This window comes from Perna viridis, chromosome 6 (assembly GCF_037379345.1).
Source record: "Perna viridis isolate PV_CMFRI_1.1 ecotype Kerala chromosome 6, ASM3737934v1, whole genome shotgun sequence".
Lineage (NCBI taxonomy): Eukaryota > Metazoa > Mollusca > Bivalvia > Mytilida > Mytilidae > Perna > Perna viridis.
The window spans coordinates 37,139,728-37,166,233 of NC_142450.1; the positions used below are offsets into that span (position 1 = coordinate 37,139,728).

Below are 26,506 nucleotides of genomic sequence, written 5' to 3' on the forward strand. Positions count from 1 at the left end.
TACTGAAAATTTTTTTTGGGGTTATTTCTTGACTTTACCAACATGACATAACATAACACACAAGTGGAAATAACTTCTACTAGCAAAATTGAATTTCAACTTGCAATTAACAAGTATTTCAATCACTGCTGATGTCTAATTGAAGCGGCTGGTATACTATACTCACAGGGACTAGTTTTGTTCAGTTTTCAAAGGGGATATATTTAATTAAGAAGTCTGTTGAGATAATGGTAGTATTATTTGGTGAGTTTATTTACTACACTAGTTGGATGTTTCGAATTCTGTAAAGTTAATTGTGTTTAAACTTTACTTTGAATATTTTCTTATAGAAACCAAATAAAGACACTGTCAAATACAAGCCATACACAAAATATTGTTCAAATCCATCAATATTTACTTGAAGTCATTGCATAAACATTTTTTTTAAATCTTGAAATCTATATTTGTTCAACAAAAAGAATTATATTTCTGAAAACCCTACTTCAAAATATTGCAAAATACAAACCACAAGGCAGCAAAAATTCAAATCCATCTGTGTTTACTATCACTATATCCCTTTAATGCTATTGTTTAGTTCATCATTAAGTTGAAGAAGCTCCAAAAAAATGTGAAAACTAATGTGGCTGCAAATTGTCTCCTGGAAACCTGTCATATTTAAGTCTATGATGGCTGTTGTACATTGTTTTGGTGGGACTGCCGGCGCTTCTTAGCATAACATTGATTCCCATATTACTTTATGTGACTTTGATTTTGGGGACGAAAAAGTGATTGTGATAGATGTAAAATGGGAGAGAAATACATAACATAGACACAGGACGTACTATGGAAACAGATAAGTGCTACCTGAGATATGTTGTTAAGTGCTGAAGTAGTTATTAGGTAGCACTCCAGATAAGAATCATGCAAAATGTGATATATGGTTGGAAATCCTACATATTTTTATGTTTGATATTTTGTTTAAAATGTTATACTTAACATAAATTAACTTGTGGCTTTTTATATAACCCTTGTTCTTAGGAGATAAACTGAATGCATAATAGAATTCAAAAATAAGGGAGATAATCCTGTAAATGACACTGAAATACAATAGAAACTGTTTAATTTTTAATGTGGATTATCTCCTAAAGCAGAGAGATTGGCATGAATAATTATACATTTCATCATATAGACCTATAAAGCAACTAAACATAAAAAAATAAAAGTGTGTAGCCTTTTTTTGGTTTGTATCACATTTTACAGACTTTGCATGATTCTTACAAAGACTACTGACCATTTTCTTGTGTAAGTTTACAGAATCACTATAATAAATCATATTTCAAAAAGATTCAGCATTTACAGTATTTTGTTGTGAGCAAATTAAACCATTCTGTTCAACCCTGAATTTTGAATTTAAACATTTTATTGTCAAAGACAATTGGATTAGACACAAGTTGTACAACTTATCGATGGCTTCTCCTAATATATACATTTGAATGATACATACTTATGACATTTACAATAAATAGTATTAATATTATTTATTATTTATGAAGTTACTATAGAGACAAACAAATATGTAGTGACCCATAAACATAGATGCATGCACTGGGGATTTAGCATGAATAAAATTAGACATTGATATCGAAAAATATTTACTCAAATTGATTGTATTATGTATCAACCCTGATTCAAGTTCACAAAAAAGACAATGAATAAAAGCATACTGATTTTTTTATTCCTTTTATTTATAAAACCCATCTAACTAATGTCTTTTAAAAATCTTAACAAAGATAAAACCGGGTGTTCCTATATATATGTATTGCATTCTATAAATATTAAGTTTTCCTAATGTACAATATCATCAAGATATTTTAGAGGGGTCTCTGTGTAACCAGTACTCCTCAGTTCTCATTTCAGTTAGCCTAGATATTGTCCTTTCAAATGCAAATAACTCTTCCTCTCCTGTGAATATACTGGCTTGGGATAAATCAGATTTCTGGAATAGGAATGTAAACATTGCTAAAAAAAATACCATCAATAAAAATGACTGCAGAGATAAATAAAGTGTTTAATATTAATATTAATCAGGATATTTAAACCTTTAACTTGTTCATTTTACATGTTTCATTGATATAATGTATTTTAATATGGTAGATAGTAAAATGTCGGTGTACAATATTTTTCAAAAAATATGTTTTACATTGAACACACAATAAGCCTGTCCACTTTAGAGTATATTTTAAAAAAACAGTTAACATCAAGGAATACAATTGGTCTTTCCATGATTAAATGACCATTACTTGATAAACTGCCATCATTAATTAAATAGACTACTGAGAAAGAGAATTATACTTTTCATCAGACCCGTATTCAACTAATAACCTAATAACAGAAAGTTCAAATCTTCTTGTCCATTTTTCTTTTTTTTTTTTTTTTTTTTGAACTCAAATAACATTTGATTTTGTTGATTATGAACCGCTATATTGTTATATCCCTCATGTCTCGACAAACAGGATCATGTGAGACTTCCTATTATATACACCACCCTGTTTTAAAAGTTTAAACAATCATTTCCTGGCTGAAAGCGTTACTTTTGACAGAACTTTTTTAAGCCACTCACGTTTCAAAGCATCTACATATATAGGACAAACTACAACTTTTAGGCTTTTGAGAAAATGATCTCTCACAGTAAGTAGTTTTCCCCTTGAATACTAAATATTATATTGGCATGACCTAAAATGTACCTCTTCTATCTTAAGGTCATCCATCAACATTCTATTGTCTTCATACTGTCCCTGACTTATGGCACTGGATACAAACAGAAGTTTAGCCTCTGCCTCAGCAGTACATACCAACCTCACCTACAACAAATTATGAAATATTTGTTTATATCATTCTAAAACAGGAAAACAGACAAATCATTTAGAGAAGTCATGGTTATACAAAAAGACATTCAAAGATTAAAAAATGAAATAAATAATAGGAAAAAAATACACAAAGAAAACAATTTTATCACTGAACTTAACTACCAGTAACTTACAAGGAAAAAAAATAAAGCTGATCAAGTGATTACAGCAGATTACACTGTATTTGCTATTTTTCTAGTGAAAAGAGTAAGTGGACAGATTTGTTTAAGTGGCTCTTGAAATATCATCCAAAAACTAAAAGTGTGATGGACAGACAAATGAACAAACATAAGGATTGATTTGTTGTGGTATAAAATACCAGTTTTCTCAATTCCTAAAATAGGCTTCTGGATTGTAAAAAGAATAAAAATGACAGAAAAAAACATTGAGTCCAATATACCCCCAGTAAGTGAATGCAGGAGAAAAGTACAATTTACCTGGTTGTCATAAAATGTGTCTATAAGTGTAATAAACCGCCGTGCTTCAGACTTTTGTCTAATTGTCATCTGAGGTATATCACGTAAAATCACTGTGTGAAATTCTTTACTTATTTCTAAATAATCACTAGCACCCAAAGGCTGAAAACAAAAGAAAGAAAACATGACTTCTAACAGTATCATTTAATAGAAATTTTTAATCTCAAATAGAAAATAGCCCCGTGCAGGTCTGGGTGCTAAAAGAATAGGCCTTCAGCAGCACTAAGCTTGTCATAAAAGGCGACTAAATAGTGCTCAGAACCCTAGCTGGGGGCTAGGGCGCTCTGCCCACAGAGCAACTGGGATGTGTGCCCCAGGTGGTGGAATTGGGTACCCCTGGCGTGTTACATGCTGGGGTTGTCAGGCTATAATACGGAAAACCTGACCGCAAACCATAGTGGTGCACTGTGTTGGGAAAGATGCCACGTTCCTCGCACGTTAAAGAACCCTACTGTGGTATTCTCCCAGAGTAGGAACCATAGGGCTCCGCCACAGGAGGATAAATTGCCCGACCCTACCCACCTCTCCCTATTTCCAGTGGCAATCAAAACTTGTTGACCCCATTGTCCTTGTGTCCCATCCCTTTTTCATTTCATCATCATTTCATGTTCATTTTATCATCAATTTCATGTTCATTGTCTGAATATAGCTGAAATATTGCTGCTCGGACGTTAAACCCCAACAAACAAACAAACAAAACAAATAGAAAATAACCATTTTACATTAAAAAAAAAAGACGTTATTTATACTAAAATGCTAGCACCTTGACCGGATGTACACTTACGTCAAAATCTTTACCAGTTTGGTTTCATAGGTTGCAAAAGTTAAAGCTCTAATATCTTTCTATTTTTTTTTTTTTTATCACACAAATTTCACTTTTACTTTCTGATTCATTTCATGTATCCAATTCATGATGAAGATGTTATTCTTCTTTTGCATTTTTTTATATTGTTTAAAATTTACCTTTTCACACATGTCTGCAAATGTTGTATCCAAAAGACCGCCACAAGTTCTAGGTAAATGTAATTGTCTTCCAAAAACTTCTAAAACTTTAGGTCTTTCAACTAACAAACGTGAAACAAATGTCAAAGTATTAACATTAAAATCATACATCATAATTTAAACTGTTTGTATAAATACAACACTACATGATTATCAATCAGGAGTGTCTTTTTTTTTGTCGGGAGGGAGTAATTTGCACAGAGACTAATGTAAACCAACTATTTCATCTAATTGCAAACAAAATCATTGACTTTTTCTTATATCATAATAAACAATTGTAAAAACACAAGATAGGCCTGTCCTTTCTTTCATTTACATGTTTGTCAAAGTGGAAAAATAAGCAAACAATGAAAAATAAAATTTCCTACCTTGTTGACTAGCGTTGCACAAAGAATTTATCAAAATAATATTTTAATATGTCACGATGTATTGATTAGACCATCAGCAATGTACCATAATAAATCTGTCAAAACTCTCTTATCTTCAGATTTATGGTGCTATGAAGATTTTTGAGCTTCATTGTAAGAACTTATAAATGTTTTCAGTTTTTCTTTTTTCTACAAATGTAAATAGTTTGTCTTAACTTATTAAAGAATAATATCATGTTTATGTAGACCTACCATCATCTTCTAAAGCAGCTATTTCATGGAAGATTTCATCGACTTGATCATCAATGTTACCATCACTTAACCTAATGTATCAAAAGAATAAGTACCGGTACTATATAATAAGTATTATATACTGTTATGATGAACTAAACATTTCATTATACAATACTATATAATATTATTATATTTTACAATCATCTTTGCAGACATGATAACGGCTTCCTGATTTCTTACATGTATGTACCTCTTGCCTACCTCATAGTACTGCTATACAGGATGTAGAAATTTTCACTAGAAATGAACACTACTCATAACAAATCTGTAAGTCTGTTACTACTAGTAATTTATATAAAGAAGTGGGCATGAGTTTAAGATCTCCCAAATTTCCAAATATACCTCTGTGCAGGAGATTACATATTTTGATTCTTATTGTATTATTTTAAAGATTCTGTAACATTTATGTTTGGTGCTATTAAAAATATATTTGCAACCTTAAGAAAATAATTTCATTTAATTCTGCAAACTTACTTCTTAAAAATTAATATGAAATACAGAAACCTTTGCAGACAATTTTACACCTGAGATACTGTTGATATTCAAGAAAACAAAGGAAAGGAATTACCGTGGTATATTTTATCTAAATTCCAAACAGTGATCTCCTTTGTAACAAGATTGAAAAGGCTCCCAGGAGATCGAATTGCTCACCTGCTTAAATTTTTGCCTTTCAAGGATAATAACTATGACAGAGATGTCCAACAATTTTGACTTACAAAGACTTTGGTAGGACTTATCATAAGGATCATTTCATCAATTGAAACTTTCTTTCTATTACAATTTTCAAGATATAGGCTGAATACTGCTAAAACATCAGTTTTTGCCTTTCAAGGGCAATAACTCTCACAAAGAGTTGTCCGACAACTTTGATCTTCGCTGAATTTTGTAAGCCTTATCATAAGGATCAATTCGACATTTGAAAGTTTCAATCTATCAAGATATTGGGTGAAAACTGCAAAAAACATAATTTTTCGCCTTTCAAGGACAATAACTCTAACAAGGAGTTGTCTGACAACTTTGATACAATGCAGACTTTTGTAGGCCTTATAATAAGGATCTTTTTGGCAATTGAAAGAATTTGGTTTAACCTAACAGTTTTGGAGATATATTTAAAAAAACTTCTGACTGACCCTTTTGTTCTATTTTTAGTAACTGCCATGTTTTTCAACATTTCAAAAATCCCCATATCACATCTATGCAAAATTTTAAAAAATTGTAAACAATGACAGGTGTCAAGTGATGGCAATATCTCACATCCCTTTTGCCAGCACAGCTCATAAAAAGTAACTTACAGGAAATAAACCTTTCCTGAAGAAGGCAGTGTTTCTAGTCTGTAGTCAACATCAGAATTTAAACACACAGTTTCACATCTTTTCTGAAAAATTATTCAAAGAACATCATTTACTTTAAATAAAGGTGTGTAATATAAAAAAAACTTACTTGCCCAACACCATCAAAGATAGATTTCCCAGACGAGATTGTATCATATTGTGATTATGAAATCCAAGTTAACACTACAGATCTTAATAAACATTCCAATCAGATAAAGTATAACATTCAATGCTTCATAAAAATAAACAAAAAATCAATGGAGCCAGTAAGATGAACAAGTAAAGAAGTATACAAGTATATTTCTAGGTAAAGCACATCTAATACTAATGCATAAAAATGCATGTCAGAGGTAATTTGTATCTGACACCGTTAAACAATTGGGTTTGAAACAAGTATGGGGTAACAAAAAATCTAAGCCTTCCATATTCATAACCTTCGTTATTGTTATTTCAGTGATAGTGGAATTATATCTGAAGAATTAACAATGTAACTCGTCTCATCTCAGTGATTCCTTTGTGACTAGTAAAGTCATCCAATGAAAATGACAAGGTACACTAAACATTTCCAAATGAGTTAAAAAAAAAAACAGACGTTGTCACATATAATAGTATTAAAGTATTATTTCAACGAATCACAATTATTCACATTTTTCTTAGAAATATACAAGGTGCATTGTACCAGTGTTATTTCTTGTACATATGTTATAAATTGAAAACCACAAAAACGGTTTGGTTGACAGAAAAATATTTTGATGTATCATATTACTATATATTAAGCATCACAAATACAATTTTGCTTAATCTTACCATCAACACTGTTTTCATTGTTTAAATATTATACAGGTAAATTTGAACATTCTGTGACAAAAATTATTTGTAATTTCTTACCTTAAGTTTTTCAATGAAAGGTACAAAGTTTCCTCTTTGTAAACCATTTTTATATAAATCTGAAACAAAAGCCATATCACGATCAATTCACTCTATGTCAAGTTTTGAACATATAAAAAGGTCAATACTGATATGAAAAATAGTTTTTACTTCACAAAAATGAAAATGATAAACAGAACAGTCAATTTATGTATGAAATGCTGTATTGTAAACAGACAAATGTGTTCAAAAGGACCAACTTAGTACCGGTAATTGTTATCAGTAATTACTTTTAAATTAAAAAAGTACAAATACAGTGAAACCTGTCTAAACTGAACCATTTACCATACAGAAAACAATGCCTTTATTACATATGCAAAAACAAAGTTATTCTAATGAAATATGTGTCAGATAATAAATATTGCAATTAAACAATGATATTGCCAAGAGTATAGTTATTACCATCAGGTGGTCTATTTGAGGTAGCTACTACTACAACACCACTCTGAAAAAGGTTGCTGAATAAACTCTTCATTATCACAGAGTCTGCAATATCTGTCACCTGAAATAATGATATATATAACATATCTTTCTTAATCAAATGTTATACTAACAAGCCATACATAGATCTGAATTCTACACTTCTAGAATGATGTACCTGTGTAAAGTCGTACTAAGTATAAAATATTTGCTATTATTTATTGCATCAGCAATACATGAATATTTGTGATAAATTACAATGTCATCACATACATGTACATCTACATGTACTAGCACCATTTTTTAAAAAGAATATTTACCTTAATTCAATGGTAAAGTATATTCTCTACAATTTATGACAACATCCAATGAAATAAAACATTACTGAATTAATATTCAAGTTATGTGTAAGTATGATGTATTGAAATCTCGGTTAGTTTTCAGTTTTATTTCCTATTACTTCACTTACTTGAAATTCATCAAAACACAAAAGCCAAGCTTCATCACTGATTTCCTTGGCTACAGGGGCTATAGGGTCAAATGACTGTGTTTTCTTTACATTATACTGCCTAGGTATTGTCTGTTTAATTGCATGAATACCTAAAGTAAGATTAAAACAAATTGTTAAGCTCACTAAATACAAAAAATATCCAGTTTTTTCTCAGTCCACAAAAAGCACCATTTAGGGCCAGAAGGTTTGAATATTTTATAATAAAGTTTAAAGTACATTACTTAAAACAGGAGCCTAAAATTTGGTAATTTATTCGTGTCTAAAGTGTTTCCCTCAACATTTAAAATAAAACATGAGATTCTTTGTTATTATACTAGTTATATGTAAGGTACACGGTTTTAAAAATCTGACAAGATTTGAATTAATTTACCAAGATAATGAGTTAGTCACCTTTGCTATGTTTCAATCTCTTTTAATAGCATTTTTTAACAAATGCATGTATATACAAACACTTTGCACACAAATGGAATGTTAAAAAAGTCTGTGTATATAACTTTAATATCAAGGAGGCATTTCTAAACTATACCTACGTTTATGAACATCCAACATGAATTTATGGAAATGTACTCTTCTTTTCTTCTTAACCTTGCAATGCTGATGAAACATGTCCATTAGCATTGTCTTACCACAACCTGAAATTTATAACAGATATACAAAGGTTCTATTATATGCAGAAAACAGACATCACTTCTACTGCCATGTAAGTGTACTGAAAAGTTTGTAAACATACATATCAGACTGAAAGTTTCCAGGAAGTCTGCTGTCACAGATATTTTTTTTTTGTACAAGGTTTAATACCTGATTAATGTAGACAAATAAAGGATGTCAATAGGACTAATATCTAATATAACCATGATCATTATTATACATGTACATTGTTTATATAAAACAAGAGGCTCCCAGGAGCCTGAATTGCTCACCTGGTTCAATTTTGTCTTTCAAGGGCAGTAAATTTAAGAAGAATTTCTATCATAGTTTTCAAGATATTACCTGAAAACTGTAAAAAAAAAACCTTTTTCATTTTACCCTTTTCAAGGGCAATAACTCTTACAAGGAATCATCTGACAAGTTTTATCCCTGAAAGTTCCAAGTGGTCAAGTAGTGTCAGAGGAGAAGATTTTTGAAAGAAATAACATAAAAAATAGCAAAAATTGATGAAAAAGGACAACTACTCCAAACATGGTTTAACAGATTACAATGAAAATTTGACCACAGACAGATCACATCATGCTGAACACTTTTAAAGTCAGAAACTAGCTAAACCTAACAGTTTTGGAGATATATGCAAAAAAACTACTGTCTGACCCCTATGTTCTATTTTTAGTAATGGTGGCCATGTTTTTCAACAGATAGAAAATCCCCACATCAGTTCTATGCAGCATACCCCAAGGAACATTCATATCAAGTTTGGTTCAAATTGGTCATGTAGTGTCAGAGGAGAAGATTTTTGAAAGAAATAACATAAAAAATGGCAAAAAAAAGGGTAATAACTCCAACATGGCCGAACAGATGAAAATGAAAATTTAACCATAGATAGATCTCATCATGCTGAACACTTTCACTCCATCAGAATTTAGCTAAACCTAACGGTTTTGGAGATATATGCAAAAAAACTACTGTTTGACCCCTATGTTCTATTTTTAGTAATGGCAGCCATGTTTTTCAACAGAAAAAAATACCTACATCTGTTCTATGTAGGATACCCCAAGGAACATAAATACAAAATTTTGTTCTAATTGGTCATGTAGTGTCAGAGAAGAGTTTTGAAAAATTGTTAATGACGACGACGGACAACAGACGACGACAACGGACAGGTGAGCTAAAATTGCAGTGGTTTTTTTTTCCATATGGAAAACATTTGTAATAGATGTGTCACACTGTATTGTTTTCTTTTTTTCTCTTTGATTTCCTTTGTTATTTTGTTACTTTTCATTTTAACCATAGGAGAAAAACATTTAACCTTACAGAAAGTGTTTTACTCACCAACACGACCATGTAAATAAAGTCCTTTTGGTCCTTTAGTTTCTGGTTTCTTTATCAGACCAATCTTAAAAAACATAAAAATATCAAAAATTATAATTCTTAGTGCTCAATATATCTGTTAACTCAATCTGAGCTTCAAATGAAGAAAAAAATTTCAGGAATTTTTTCAAATAAATAACTGAAATGTGGAGTAAATGTCACAATGCCAACTTCATGTATACATGCAAACAATGTTTGCCATTGGTTGTGGCAAACACAGGACTCAGTCATAAATGCCAAATTCATCAATCATTATGAAGATATGAGGGGACAATAATAATGAACAAAATTACCTTACTAAATAAGCTCTCTGAAGGTGGTTGATAATTTTCCAAAGTTCTATGCAAGTCGTCCAACCTTTTAACAATACTGAGTTGGTATTCATCAAATCTTAACTCTCCTGACTCTACTTTGGTGTTATATACTCCCAAAGGACTGATGATGTCTGAAGTTGACTGTATTTGGAAGCTACTATCATTAGCTGATGCAGAAGCTACATTCCCAGTTCCTAAATACATTAAGATGACAAATGTACTTTAAAAGGATAAGGTCATTGTTGGTAAAGATTTAACTGATGAACAGAAGTGAGGGTAAACAGCAATAAACTGTGAATCTTCCATCAGGAAAGTTACCAGCAGAGTAATGTAGGAATGAACTAAAAATATTAATAAACCAATTAGAATCATTGAAGAAGTAAACTCATATTAGTGATTATTATTAATCTTTTTAGAAACATAACTTTTATTGCACTAAAATTGCCGATAACAATAACCTTGCCAATCACATTGTTCATTGATGAGGCACCCAGCAAATATTACTTGATTATCATAAAAATTACATTGCCTAATTTATTGTAAGTTGCATTTGCATGTGGAAATGTACAATTTTCTTAGTAAAACTAGAGATGCATGAAATGGAGTCATATAAATTGTAATGAGTAAAACAGTATGGTACTATTATAGAAAACATGTCTATATACTGAAAACATATTAAGTTTCACAGTTGCTAATTTTCAAGGATCCTGTCAAGTGAATATATTTACCAGAAGTTATTTTCACAGTTTCAAAAAATGATAAGCATTATGTAGCGTTAAAAATCTATTCCATGGGCATGTGTACTTTTTTCTTGCTTTCCATCCACAGCAAAAATAGATAAGTTTACAAGTCTGGTAAAGTTAATCATACCTATTACTTTTTGTCTATACATTTTCCTAATTTTTCTAAAAGATTAGCCTTAAGGAACATACATTAAACTTTCAATATAAAGCATAGGGGTCACTTGAGACAACTGCGCATTAATCTAATTTTACATAGATTCTGAAAGGAATTTTGACTTTAAACAAAACTGGTATATACCTACGTAGAATTTATGGGAAAATTGTATAGATTCTTTCATATCATATCTCAAGAAGAAAATTCGTGGTCAATGACCTTTTTTTCTCTTAATATTCAAAAAACTAAAATTCCACCTACACTCCTATAGAAGGTTTTTTTTTTTATTAATTTTATCATATACTGTTATACATCAATTTTTTAATTTTTTTTTAGTCATTTCAAACACAATTTACTCATTGAAAATACATACTTTTGTATGATTTAATAGATAGACAGAAAAGAATGCTTTACCATATGATGTAGGCATGATGTGCCTTAAAGTTAAACACTACTTGCTAATTGAAAATACAGATGACAGAAAAGAACACTCTATGTAATACAAGTAATTATGATCATTAAGCTGTGAATCTGTGTTGAAAGTTCAAACAATCAGTTCCTACCTGCATATGTCATTTGAAATGACTCATTTCCAACAGAACTGTTTTAATCCATTCATGTTTCAGAGTACCTATATACATGTACATATACAGTATGTCACTGACACTCCATACCTATCAGCATCATTGTAAATGTGATCTGTCAAAACAATTTATAACTATTGTTCCCCTTCAACACAATGTACAATGAGAGAACTGATATTATTATTTTTTTCTACTTTACAATCCATACTTTTCAAACCATACATGTACATATCAAAAGGTTTGTGAATCTGATTGTAATTACTATAGCCCTGTTTATTATAATATTAATATACAGGTCTTTGTAATTACATGCATATAAGCTAATGATCTCATTTTAATTAGTACAAGTAAACAGGGATCGATTTTCCCATTTTTAAACACTTGCTAAAAAAACAAGTGCTGATTTTTTCTACTTGCTAAAATAAATTGTCATTTGCTAATTTTTTTAATATGCAATTAAACAATTTAAACATCTAAAATACAATAAACAACTATTCGTTAGAGTTTCCATTTGTTTACATTAATAAGAAATGCCGTTATTTGTTGATCCTTGTAGGCATGATAAATATTAATCTTAGGTAGTAAGCAAGCATTTCCAGTAAAAATTCAATCCCTGTTATATGCAATTTACAGAGGTTTTTAATCTAAAGTTTGTGCCTCAGCAAGAAGACAACCAATCAAAATTAATTAACTTTCAAAGAGGATATAATTATTTGTACCAAACCTTGCCCATTTTAGCCTTAAGCTTCAGGCCTTCATGGGATTGTGTTTAGTTCTAAGAGTATGACAAAAAAAACCTCTCATTTTATGTTAATCGTTCATGTTTTCATTTGATAGGCACATTTTGACTATAAACAAAAAAAAATGAAAATATCCGATGGAAACACGAAAGATAAACATAAAATGTGTGGTTTTATGTTTTTGTCTAGAACAAGGCTTGTAGTTGTGTTATATAAAGGGGCCTATAAGGCTACATAAAAAGTGAGTTTTAATCATAAACATCAATTAACCTTAGTCAGTTTTTTACTTCACCTGCACTATAAAAACAAGAACAGTTGTATTGTATCAGAATTTTTCTAAAACAGAAGACATTTTTAGCGAAATAAACGTTGTTCTTCATTCGAACAACTTTCTGCATCTGTCAAAGTCAGAGATGATATGTGTACTTGTAGAAACGTCATGAAAATTTGAGTACTTTGACTAAAATTTAGGCCGACTGAGGAAATGATATTATTTCCGGAAAGCAATTTTTATGTTCTTCGTCAAATATTCCTACTCTAAAGACTTCCAACTAACTCAAAATACTGCTTCAATGCTAATAAAAAGATATTGACGATCATTTCGAATGACAATTTTTTTTAAAAAAATCGAAAAAATAATGGGCCAAGAATACTGGAACGATCGGTTGAAAGAACCGGAAGGTATAATTCAGAAATTACGTCATCATTTTTTGTGATGTAGGAGTACCTGTACACAATGTCCACTTCTCAATCAGCAACTGCTCGAATTCAACCAAAGAAACAGACACTTGAAGATGCATATTCACCTCCCGCAAACTTCCTTGAAATTGACATAGCAGATCCACAAACCCATGGTGTTGGGAAAAAGCGATACACTGATTATGAAGTTAGAATGACGGTAAACATGATTTTAACTTTCAGGAACATGGAAAAATCCATAACATTTACAAATGTAGTCGTGATTCAAAGCAACCTTACACACGTTACAGCTTTTCTTTCGTCTACGGTACACACTTTATGGTACAGTTTTGACAACCATTAAAGGAATTCATTTAAGTAGACCTATCATCCTATGATTCTGTTCAAAATGTGATGCAGCCTTTCAGGTGCAATTTAAGTTTAACACAGCCACAAGCCCACGGCTCAGGCACAGGCTCTTCAGTATGAATGAGGATTAAGGGGAGGTTGGAAGTTTATTTTCTCTTGTACTTCCTTGTATAAAATAATAAATTTACTGGCTGAGACTTGCTGACTTAATATGTACCATGAGAACTCAAATCCACTATAACTAATACTTATAGTCGGCGTCACATAAATAACATACTGTTAAAATTTGAATAAAAATATTTTCTACGACTTTATTGACACCTACCGTCGTTTAAATTGTCTTAAATGACTTGCTCATTCGTTTAGCCAAACGGCTTCTCCCTAAACATTGAATCGTTAAATTCCGGTCAGATTTTAATTCTAGGTGCCAATATTTACATTGTAAAAAGTCGGCCATGATTACAGTGATCGGGTTGCTAGGAGATGTTGTTTACGTTTAAATGGTTTGTCCAAAAACCGAAGAACCCAGAATGCACTTCGGCGTTATTTCGGATATCTCGGATTTATTTTACGCGAACAACGTACAATACCGAGAAGTTGATCAAGCAGACGATTGTCACCGCAGTTCGACGGGAACTTACGAACTTCGTTTGTAAACAAATCGTCCCGTAAAAACCAACATGGCGGATATTAGTATGGGATTTTCCCGTAAGGATTTGTTACGCATGATTTAAGCTAATAAGCGACTTGTTTTTGAGAAGCTGTTTGGCTAAACGAATGAGCAAGTCATTTAAGACAATTTAAACGACGGTTGGTGTCAATAAAGTCGTAGAAAATATTTTTATTCAAATTTTAACAGTATGTTATTTATGTGACGCCGAGTATAGTAGGTGTTGCTTTACCATACATGTACCATCTGTGCAAGATTCATAAAAATAGTGAAGGACATTACAACGGGGTGAGGGTCGAATGAGAATTTTTGTTTTGGAAATGCAATTTATTAATATTTCAGCATCAAGTGCAGGGTTCTCAAAGAGTGCCGGTGATTTTGCCATCTACTTTGTTGCTAAAAAAAATAAATTGAAAAAAAATGTATGGTTTTTTCACGTTTCATATATAAAAAATTGCATCAGAAACCTTTGTGGTGTTTATTGTAATGCAGATTAGTTTCCTTGATAACTTTTTTTTTTTGTCGTGATCAGCAGTACGAATAAACAAACTTTAATCGTTGTTAATTCGGCGCTTTTGTAATGGACATGATCCTTTTTTTTCTAACGCAGTACTGATTCTGTATTAGGATTCTGTATGTGGGAAGTTTTAGAATCAATTAAGCGCTTGGTTCAGGCCTGAGGGTCATCAGTGGTGCCACCTACTTTTAATTTTCTTCCACCTACTTTAAAACTTATTGAGAACCCTGCAAACGAAATCAATATTTTTATTTGAAAATCTGCCTTGTTAAATAATGGGGGATTTTTTTGTCAATGAATAAGTAAAAATGTTTTTTCCAAAATCCCAGTCCCATCCCCCTTTTCTCCTCGCTTTTAAAATGGTTGATAACATACTATTACTTTGACATACATTACAATTTTTAACCCTTAAGGGCATCGTCAGTAACATCCTTCTCAGTTTTAGTAGGTCAGTACAGTTTGTACAGATAGTGGAAATATTACAGTTCTCCGTGGATGATGGGAATATTTTACACATATCATGTGACATAAATAAAGTTCAGATACAACTGCAGTTGCAAATTCCAAAAAGGGAAGTGATTGCCTTTCCTATTGTAGAAAAGCTAAGCATCGATTTGGTTAATACAATCAAAGTTATATTTTTTCCAAGGCGGGTTAGGTTCTTGACAACAGGAACAGCAGTGATACACGTACATACATCCATGTTTTTTCCAAACGTTATAAAAACAAATCATATTCACTTTTTTTAATAAGTAAAAAAAATAGAAAAGTTGAATTTTTTTTTTTTTTAACATAACCTTAACCTATATATTTTTATTTGTTTGATTTAAGGAAGCGATGAATTTTCTATGTAAGGACAGTCACTTTTTGTTACTTCCGGGATATGACTATTTTTTCATTAGTATACTGGGGAGCCTTAAGGGAAATTAAGATAGTAGAGCTAACACTAGTACTCACATTTACTTGACTGTCTCCTTAATTTTTATGTATTTTTCTCAGTGAATTAATACATTCTAGCACACATCTTGACTGTCTTTTTTGCACATGAAACAACTAAGTTTTGAAAGTTCATCAACAGAGAATTTTACAATACATGTAACAAGCCGCAAGTTTTCGACTGAACTATTTATAAACTTGAATGCAGTGGTTCAGCTTAAGTTCTGTGGGTTCAGAACTTTTGTCCAAAAGATTACATGTAGATACATGTTTGGCTGGCAGGCTGGGGCCGACTAGGCCATGAAGATAAGAGCATTGCACTTGCATCATTATCCTTACTGATCTGACCAACAATTGTACACTCGTTAATTGATATAACCTCATTGTGATTTTAATCTGCCATTAAAGGAGACGGGCAAAAAATTTAATTTTTGATCTATTACACCTTCTATACTGTATATGATAAAAACACCCCTTGAAGTCAAAATGGCCGATGACTCCAGCCATACAAATTTTAATTAGCCATATGTGACCATTTTACAACATTGGTTCTCAGTTCACTGATCTGGTGGTTGAAATGCATAGGACTTCTGCTGTTGTTGCATGATTTCTACAATTGAGAGTGAAAATATTTAAAGGTTTGGTTTGCTAGTGAGTATATATTTACAGTGGTCTCAATTTCAACCACTTGGAGAAGACCATGATTAATACTGTCAGGTATATTAAACTGTTACATGTATGCAGGAATTAGACTATCGACAGTGAGATGATACCACTTCTCTTCTTACATAGAAATATTTCATAATGTTCTGTCATGTAAGAACTACTTACATAAAGTGAATTAAATTCACATTTTAAAATATCGTGAACTGTTTTGATCTCAATCTTCAATGAAAATATTGATTTCATCATTTTTTTTTTTACAATATGTAACTCCTGGCAAGTGTACGAGTACTTAGGATTTGTGTGTAAGTTTAATATATACTTGTTAATTTTTCTTGGATTTTGAGGATTTTATTTGATAACCTTTAAGGGTCTTGGCTTAAGCTTCTTTTCAGAGAAAAAACAATACAGTCAGTATTTTAGCTGTATCCTCCTGTTCAACTGTTCAAGTCCTAAAAAATAATGTGCAAAAGATGTGGATTCATCGCAGGGATGTATGCCTAATGAAAAGGAAAAGCTGATAGAAAATGAAAAGAACTTCAAGTCTTCTAACTTGTAATATACTTTTGTAATTACTGTTGGAGGACTCCAAAGGAAGAGAATCAAAATTATGGGTTTAACATGATAAACTTGTAAGCGCAACTCCTCCTGAACCCCTCAAGGGTTTATAGGAAGGTTAGGTATCGTAAGTACATGTGCAAGAAGGAATGTAATTATTGTTGGATGATGCCAAAAGGGGATATTTCAACAAGTGTTTTACATTTATTCCATTTGAAGCAGGGGGATCCCCCCCTTTTCTTTGTGATTTTGCTCACAGTATTTCTAGTAGGAGTGGTGGAATTAAATAATCCAGACTTGATTTGGACATATTATTCTTTGGTCCATTTTTTCATGAGCTAATTTTCTGATTTTTGTTGTTATGCCATTAAGGACAAGTCAGCATTGTTTATAAAGAAGTAGGATTACTGCAGGACAAGTTTTTCAAAAATGTCATTCCCCATTAACCCTTTTATATGATTAAGGATTTGAATCATTAAATGATAAAAGTTGTGGATTTAACATGTCCTTGCTTATTTTGTTGAATTGTTTCATGAATGTTTTTGATAATAGTGTAATTGAGAATCAATGATGTTGCATTGCTATTCTTAATTCCTATTGAAATGTGTGTGTCAAGTTAAATGTTAGGTTGCAGTGAAAGCTAAAATGAAAATTAACTTTTCAACAATTGATATACATGTAAGTTTCCGAAACTTACATGTAACAAGTCATTCTGGGAATTCAAGTTTTCTACTTGGCAAATGGAAAGTGGAACAGAAGAAATATCTGTCCCTAACCAAAATTTTACTTGCTCTGGCTGATTTGATTCTGAGAACAGTGTTGACTAGAACATTATAATATCTTTTCTTCAACCTTACAGACTAATTTACCTGTGTTTAAAGTGAAAGAATCAAGTGTAAGAAGAAGATACAGTGATTTTGAATGGTTACGAAATGAACTGGAAAGAGACAGTAAGGTATAAATAATGAACTTAAATTAATCATTTTGTTGGTGGTAATTATAATAGACGTTTTACCAATATCCAAGTAAAAGATTCCTAAGATCAACCTGTGTTTTTAATCAATTAATCTAAGCTGTCTTAGAAATGAGGAATTTAAATTTTTTATAATCTTAGTTTGAAACCCTAATGATATTTTGTTGAATACAAATAATTTTAGATCATCTGCCCTATCTGCCCTTGTCTTGATAACTAAAGCTTATGGTTCTTGTATGGAATGGCTAGTAGATGAGGGGTGAACTACCATAATGATTTTACTAAGCTTCATAAGAAGTCTAAAAAGAAACTTCAACACCAGAGTTTATTATATGACAAATGGCAATGTGGTAAATAAGTTTTATAGTTCTTACCTGGAATCCTAAATTTTATGAATGTCAGTCTGTAGCTATTTCAAGTCCAGTTGGAAAACAAATTTCCTACTCCTGTATATAGTTTTGATTTACAAATCAAAACATGTATGCCAAACATAACACACTTCATGTTGACACAGGACATTAATTTTCTAATTTTAAAAGCTCATTAGAGTTTGTTCTATTTGTTTAATGATGCAATGGTTTATCAAATTTGGGCCAGAATGTGAATAATTAAAAATCCACTATAAAAAATTCTTTCATTTAATATTCATTGTGTGTCAGCATAGACCTGTAAATCAAGAGATTGGCAACTAACTGAAATCTCGCATTAACATGTGGTGAGAAACAAGATTTTGTCCTTACTTAATCGACAATGACAACTTGACTTTAAATTATCATAACTAAAGTATTGTGAATATTGAAATAAAACCTTCAGTTTGCCATTCTACAATATATTCATGTTCACAACCCATTTTTGTTTCTAACAAAAGAAACCAAAAAAAGTACGGAAAACAAGTTACCCACCCTAATTTTACAAAAATGAAAAAAAAATTAAAATTTAATTCATAATTTTCACATTAACCTATCATAACTTTTTTGTTTTGAAGATAATTGAATAAAATCGTTTCCCATTTTTACATCTTCTGAGTTTCAATTTATTTCAGATCATTTCATCAAAAGGGGAAAAATAGTTTAATAAATAAGTGGAAAGGTCAGGGAATCTTGTTTCCTGTCACATGATAATTTTATCAATAAAATGCTTAATTAACAAGTTTATTATCTCTTTAATTATAGGTCTCTGGTGTCAGAATCTAATGCTCATTGCTGTGTCAAAAATTTAATCAGGCCAAAAAAAAAATGTTTACTTTACCTGTACCAACCCTATTTTATCCTGCTAGAGCCTGATTTTTTTATCAGTAAATTGCATCCCAGTTATATATTTGAAAATGGCAATTTCTGGGTCTGCAAGAATTTTTTTTTGCCTCACAATAGAAAATTAAAGATCTATGTATCAAGCATGAATGTGTCTGCAGCTGTTTCAGTACTTGATTTCAGTCCTTTAAAATGAAAAAAAAAAGATAACATTGTTGTACTTGTAAGTTAGTCAATTGTGGTGGTACTTAATATTAGCAAGTTGAAATGAAAAACTGCTTTCTGAAGTGCTTAAAAGTTGAAAAAAAATACTACTATAATGGTCTGTCAAGCAAAAATGAAAGTTTGTTCACATGTTGACCAAGAAGTTATTATGTTACTGCACAGATGTCTAAGTATGATACTTTAGTACAATGTATATTTAAGTATGATATTAAAGAACTATTTAAGTATGGGTCTTAAAAAAAGATCAGGCATTGGTTGTTTCATCATATCTCAAGATAATCAATAAAATTGTTAAAATACATTTCATACATTCTAAAAACAACTCTTCCTTTGTTCATATCCATGGATTTGCTTTATATACCTTCACATATTTTTTACTAGTCATAGTGTTAAAGTTCTGATACAGGAATTTTTTCTGTATTTAATAGAGCATTACCAAGTTTTTAGTGTTAATATCTTGATAACCAACCTTCATTTGCACTCTTATCGTTGAGTAAAGTCTATACATGGCCTACTGAAGGATTTCCAATAAAAAAAATTGAGTTTAAGACAAGCATGACTTACTTGTCATAAGCTTCTGCCTAGTTTTAAGGCAGAACTGTACCTTAGTATAATGTATATTTTGATTCTCTTTTCAGATTGTTGTACCTCCACTGCCTGGTAAAGCACTGAAAAGACAATTACCATTTAGGGGAGATGATGGAATCTTTGAAGATGACTTTATAGAAGATAGAAGAAAAGGACTTGAACAATTCATAAACAAGTAATGACACAGTATTTATTGAGCCATATTCTGATACATGAACTTTAATAGTAATGAAAAGAAATGAATGGTCATTCTGTCATAAAAAAATATATATATATATAAAACATTTTGCCATCTTTGACAACATTTGTAGATAATCATGTATTTTCCTTTTGAGGGTCTTTTTAGCTCACCTGTGCCAAAGGGCCACATGAGCTATTGCCATCACTATGTGTGTGTTGTCATCTGTTAACTTTTTTCAATAGTCTTCTCCTCTGAAACTACCAGACAGATTGTAACAAAACTTAGTATGAATGTTATGTATAGCATTTTTAAAATTTTATGGGTAGGTATTTTTGATCCCTCAAAAATCATGGTCACCATTACTAAAAATAGACCATGGGGTTTAAATGAAGAATTATGCAAATAACTGAAAAAACAGTTAAGTCTAAATAGCTAAAATCTTGCTGGGTTTAAATTGTTCAGTATGATGGAGTTGACCTATGTAGAAATTTTTAGAAATATCCATTTACGAATGAATGAGTTGTGGGTCCTAAAATGGCTTTTTTCCCAAATTTTACATTTCCTTCTTATGAAATCTTTTCCTCTGAAACTAGTGGATGGCTTTAAACAAAATATAGCATGAATGTTCCGTACAACATCAAACATCTCTAACCATCTGTGTGATTGGATTTTTTATCTTGCAAAAAACAAGGCTGTCATTACTAAAATTAGACCATAGTGGTCAAATTGCAGAATTATGCAAATAATTCAAATACTTGGGTGTAGCTTAAATCTTGCAGAGATAAATTGTTCAGCATGATGAGTTTCCAAATTTTCAGAAAGATCTGATGAATAAGTTGTGGGTCCTGAAATAGATTTTCCCCATATTTAACATTTCAAACTCTCCTGAAAATCTCTCTGAGACTTCTACTAGGATGGATTGTAATAAATATGGCATGAATTTTTGTTAGGAAATCTTCAACAATCTGTGTTTGAAGATTTTTGATATGCTAAAAAATGGTTTCCGTAACTAAATAACCAATGGCTTAATCAAATTTTCAGCAGTAAAATTGATCAGTATGGTGAGACATATCAGTGCTAAAATTTTGATAAAGATCTGTTGATCAATGTTGGAGTTATTGCCCTTGAAGTGTCAAAAATGACTACGAGAGATTTGTTTGAAATGAAAAATGGGTGGATAACAAAGATGCTCTCTATTGATTAAATGATTCTTAATGACAATAGTAAGGTCTAGAGGCCAGCTTTAGAAAGCTTAAAAGTCTATTTTTGACCAGGTGAGTGATTCAGGCTCTCTAGAGTCTCTAGTTTGGTTACAGCATTATTTTGACTATCTATCACATTATTTTATCAAGACTGATGCTGATAAACTTAATGTTATAATTTCCTGCAACTTCCAAATTTCTCTCTACATTATTAAAACTTTGATAACTTTCCCCTAAACTAAGTTTGATAGGGTACAAAAATGTATACAGGAATCACCCTCTGTCTGTACATCTTTCAAAAAAAAATTTAATGGAAGTTTAGATACCACATGTAGATGTGTATAAATGAAGAATAAGATAAGTCCAATTTTCCTCAACTGCGTAATGAATTTTGGTGCTATTTTTTGGTAGGTTAGGCATTATATGTAGATTTGCATGAAAGCAGATTATACTTTCCAGATTCATGCAATAGAAGACAATCCAACATATGGGTTTTACATGTTGAATTATTTGAAAGCACAAATTGTTTTTAACTACTCAATGATTTTTGATGAAATTTGATAAGAAGTTTAGGCATCATGTGTAGATATCCATGAATGAAGATGTCAGGTCACTCACTTATCCAACATAAAGGTTTAAAATTAGTTAATCTTTATTTGTGAACTTGCTGACAGTATTTCTAGTTGCACTTACATGTTTATTGAGGATATGCACTATTTCCTAAAATTTGAGTCCAGAAGATGATAGTAGACAGATTTATAAAGTTCAAATAAGAAAAAATAAGTTAAATGTTCTTTTGTTGAAGGTATTATTAAAGATTGTATAATTCATAAAATTTAATACAATGCTCTCTTTTTGTTACTTTTTTCAGAGTGGCTGGTCACCCATTAGCGCAGAATGAAAAATGTCTTCATATGTTTTTGATAGAACCTGTGATTGATAAAAACTATGTTCCTGGAAAAATCAGAACAACATGAGACCACCAAGTGACCAAACTTATTGTTGTCAACACTTGTGTACGATTTTATTCTGTTTTAGAAACTTAGACTTCTGTATATGTATTGTAATCATGAATGTATATCAAAAGCATTTTATTTTCATGATGAAATACAAATGTACATGTGCTATGAATGAAAACAGAGAGATGAAGAGAGCAGAGCTATAGTTTATTTGTAAAAGTGTTTACACAATTTATTTCAATGATTTTATATTATATAGAAGCACTGTAGTGACGAGTGATTCTGTTTACAATTTTACATCTTTAATCATACACTTAATGGACATTTAATTTGATTATAAAATCAAGAAATGCCAGTATGTCTCATTGATATTCATTATAGTAAATTAATAAGGTAAACAGATAAGTATGATTTTGAGTTGATTTTATTTATAGTTCTTAGTGTATGGTTAAAGAGGTTAAGTTATAAATTGTCTTTCTGAGGACAGTCATACTCCTAGTTAGAACAATGATTTTAAATTATACTTGTGCAATTTATTTGATCTATTTTCTATACATTTTTACTGTGTTAAATCTCCATGTCTTTGTAGTGTAGATTTTGTTGAACTCAAAATTCATTTAGCCTCATAAACAAATATATAAGCATATGAGAAAATAGTTACTCTGTTTAAATCGAACTTTTTTCTGAATCCTCAACATATGTTTTACAAATTTAAGTAAAAAATTATACTTATTAAAGTTGCACTCTAAAACATATACTTACAAAAGATATTTTGTATATAGGAAGTTTCATTAATTTTAAAATTGAAATTTTGTCTAGTGCTAACATTCCATTCATCATGTTTGAGAGTTTATCTTATATATAAGCACCTGATATTTTTATTTAACCACTCTGCCTTGCCTTAGAAATTGAGATAAGTTCAATTACATGTATTTAAAAGCATGTGTACTATCCATGGAAATGTATAACATTTTATTTTAGCATAAACATATATAACATTGTATTTTGTTAATCTCTGCTTTCAGTTTTAAATCTTCTAGATCACTTAGGAGTATTAACTTTGAACATTAAAATTTAAAGACATGTAAATGTTCATTTTTTTAGGATAAGTACAATGTTTTAAAGTGTTACAAAGATTGAGAGAAAAGGTTAATTTTTCTAGACAACTTGTCAGTATTGGTAATGTGTCATTTTACAGTGCATCAGTAAATATTATAAACAAGTACACCCTATTGCTGTGTTTGCTTTTTTTATCAGAAATACTTAAATAAACATTAGTTTTTAGTTAGAATATTGATAGCTGCCTAGGGATGATCTGTCTTTTGATACTAGTTAGTTGTTTGTCTATCCAGTATATATTGGTTCATTATGATACCCCCACATTAAAGCAGAGTAGTATATAGTGATCAAGAGAACTGTCCTGCTGTCCATTTATTCGTCACACTTTTGTATCCTTTACTCCTTCAAAATAATGTGATTGATTCTATGAAACTTTTGATTGATTGATTGATTGTTGGGGTTTAACGTCCGAGCAGCAATATTTCAGCTATATTCAGACGAATGAAACTTTTGAGGAATGATAACTACATGAAAGTAATGCCACTGTGTACCTGCTAGTTTGATTTTGATCTGATTAAATTTGGTTTTCTAGTAGCATAACATGGTATTTTCCATTGACTTAAATAGGTTGAAAGGTTACCCTACCCCTTAAGTATCGGTAATCTTCCTGAACTACTTGGTGGTATTTGTGACAAATCATGCACATGATAAAACAATGAGTTAAGGCTATTGTGTAAACATCTCTCTATAAACTTTGAAAGAGTAGAAAAGGGTTATTTCCATAACTCAATCTGGTTTTAAAATAAGCTATCCACAATTGATCAAATGGTACATTAACAAACTGGAAATTTAAATATAAATTTCTGATTGAGCAATCAAAAACTTATGCTGTATAGTTAACAACAAAAACAAAACTTATAACAAGATGTGCATCTATTACTTTACAGAAAAGAAAATCTACCAGCTATCCCAAATGATATAAAAGTTTTGTTGGTAAATGGATTGTATATAGTATCTAATTTCAAGTAGTTTAAGATAAACTCTCCTATTCACTCTGATAGGGTAGTACTTCAACTTCATCTTAACTACTTAATTTTTGCATTGATAAAAACCTTTCAGAGGATAATTATGGCATTGTGCACCTGTTCGTTTTTTAGCTCACTTGGCCATTTTTTAAAACACTTCTCTGACACTACTTGACCAAGTTGAACCAAACTTGGTATGCATGTCCTTTTGGGTATCCTGCATAGAACTGATGTGGGGATTTTTGATCTGTCGAAAAACATGGCCCCCCTTACTAAATATAGAACATAGGGGTCAGACAGTAGTTTTTCGCATATATCTCCAAAACCGTTGGGTTTAGCTAAATTCTGACTGGGTTAAAGTGTTCAGCATGATGAGATATATCTGTGGTCAAATTTTCATTTTAATCCATTAAGCCATGTTGGAGTTATTGCCCTTTTGCATCATTTGTTTTAGCTCACCTAGCCAAAGGCCATGTGAGCTATTGCCATCATTGGGCATCCGTCGTCCTCATCATCCATTGTCGTGAACAATTGTACAAAACTCTTCTCCTCTGAAACTACTAGTCTGATTATTACCAAACTTGGTATAAATGTTCCTTGGGGTATCCTGCATAAGATTGATATGGGGATTTTTGATCTGTTGAAAAACATGGCCACCGTTACTAAAAGTAGAACATAAGGGTCAGACAGTAGTTTTTGGCATAGATCTCCAAAACCAATAGGTTTAGCAAAAATTTTGACAGGTAAAAGTGTTTAGCATGATGAGATCTATCTGTGGTCAGATTTTCATTTTAATCTGTTAAGCCATGTTGGAGTTATTGCCCTTTTTCAAAATTTTTTGCTATTTTTTATGTTATTTTTTTTCAAAAATCTTCTCTCTGACACTACATGACCAATTTGAACCAAACTTGGTGTGATTGTTCCTTGGGGTATCCTGCATAGAACTGATATGATGATTTTTCAGCTAATATCTTGAAAACTATGATAGGAATTCTTCTTAAATTTACTGCCCTTGAAAGACAAAATTGAATCAGGTGAGCAATTCAGGCACTGGGAGCCTCGTGCTTTGTTTCTATTTTATGGTTGTTGGGTCTTTTTTTATCCTCGCATTAAGTTTGTCATTGACTGAATTGTGGTACTCATTCCTTACCATAAACAAGTATTAATGTTTTTGTGTTTTTGATATTTGATAGTTTGGCTTTTAGTATTTAAAGTTATGGGTTTATAATTGAAATTCTCAAAACTATATGTGAACACACATAACATAGGAGCATTGGTATTAAATCTTTTTGTGAACAATACTTACAGTAATTCCAGCTATGGTTAGTCTTGAGTACTAAGGACCAAAAATTTTACTTTGAGTGTAATGTTTGGCTTTCAGTTGTTAGATTTGGGGAAAAAATTAACCATCATTTATGAAATACTGAAAAATGTGATGACATATATATATATTTAGGTAATGTAAAGATGGATTGAAAACTCAAGTTTGATATAGGTGTCAATATTTTATATGTCATACGATATTTTTAAAAATGCCTGGTTGAATTTACTTCAAATGTTAAGTACTTGTAGTTTGTTATAGTTGTTTCAAGGTTTATATACTTTTGGGTGATATTTCACCAGAGTTAACACTTTTAAAAAAGGGTGTTTTTTACATAGCACCCTTTCTTGAGAATGCTACATTTAAAAAAAAATATATTTGCTACAAACTTGCCAGTAACAAAATTATTAGTTATGATGATTTCAAGGTCTGTACACTTTGAAGGGAAATCGAGAATTATTGAACTTTTTCCCCTCTAAAGAAAACAGCAAATGTTCAGAGTGTAAATTAAATAAAAAACTTTTTGCATAAAACAAACTAATACACAATAGCAGGTGTAAT

General features: G+C 31.0%; 2 protein-coding genes across 2 annotated transcripts; one reads left to right on the plus strand and one right to left on the minus strand.

The window, feature by feature from the left end:
- Positions 1-1,703: 1,703 nt before the first annotated feature.
- On the minus strand, positions 1,704-13,222 carry LOC148614794 (AFG1-like ATPase). The gene is made up of 13 exons (XM_088589165.1): positions 13,064-13,222; positions 10,530-10,744; positions 10,198-10,261; positions 8,745-8,846; positions 8,173-8,303; positions 7,686-7,785; positions 7,245-7,303; positions 6,318-6,400; positions 4,984-5,054; positions 4,325-4,425; positions 3,323-3,463; positions 2,724-2,840; positions 1,704-1,975 (listed from the first exon to the last, which is right to left on the minus strand). Exons 1-13 carry the CDS (start codon positions 13,167-13,169, stop codon positions 1,841-1,843), a joined length of 1,425 nt encoding a protein of 474 aa, XP_088445291.1. The 5' UTR covers positions 13,170-13,222; the 3' UTR covers positions 1,704-1,840.
- A 261-nt stretch (positions 13,223-13,483) lies between these two features.
- Positions 13,484-23,824, plus strand: LOC148614795 (sorting nexin-12-like). The gene is made up of 4 exons (XM_088589167.1): positions 13,484-13,669; positions 18,022-18,117; positions 20,249-20,373; positions 22,453-23,824. Exons 1-4 carry the CDS (start codon positions 13,508-13,510, stop codon positions 22,556-22,558), a joined length of 489 nt encoding a protein of 162 aa, XP_088445293.1. The 5' UTR covers positions 13,484-13,507; the 3' UTR covers positions 22,559-23,824.
- Positions 23,825-26,506: the final 2,682 nt, after the last annotated feature.

Excerpts from the sequence above, each read along its gene's own strand:
- LOC148614794 (XM_088589165.1), bottom strand. The coding sequence starts at position 13,169 with ATGCAGAAAGTTGTTCGAATGAAGAACAACGTTTATTTCGCTAAAAAT. Across the intron at positions 8,847-10,197 it reads TTATTTACATGGTCGTGTTG|GTTGTGGTAAGACAATGCTA; the intron begins GTGAGTAAAACA and ends TATAAATTTCAG. Across the intron at positions 2,841-3,322 it reads ACACATTTTATGACAACCAG|GTGAGGTTGGTATGTACTGC; the intron begins GTAAATTGTACT and ends AATTTGTTGTAG.
- LOC148614795 (XM_088589167.1), top strand. The coding sequence starts at position 13,508 with ATGTCCACTTCTCAATCAGCAACTGCTCGAATTCAACCAAAGAAACAG. Across the intron at positions 13,670-18,021 it reads ATTATGAAGTTAGAATGACG|ACTAATTTACCTGTGTTTAA; the intron begins GTAAACATGATT and ends TCAACCTTACAG. Across the intron at positions 20,374-22,452 it reads CTTGAACAATTCATAAACAA|AGTGGCTGGTCACCCATTAG; the intron begins GTAATGACACAG and ends TACTTTTTTCAG.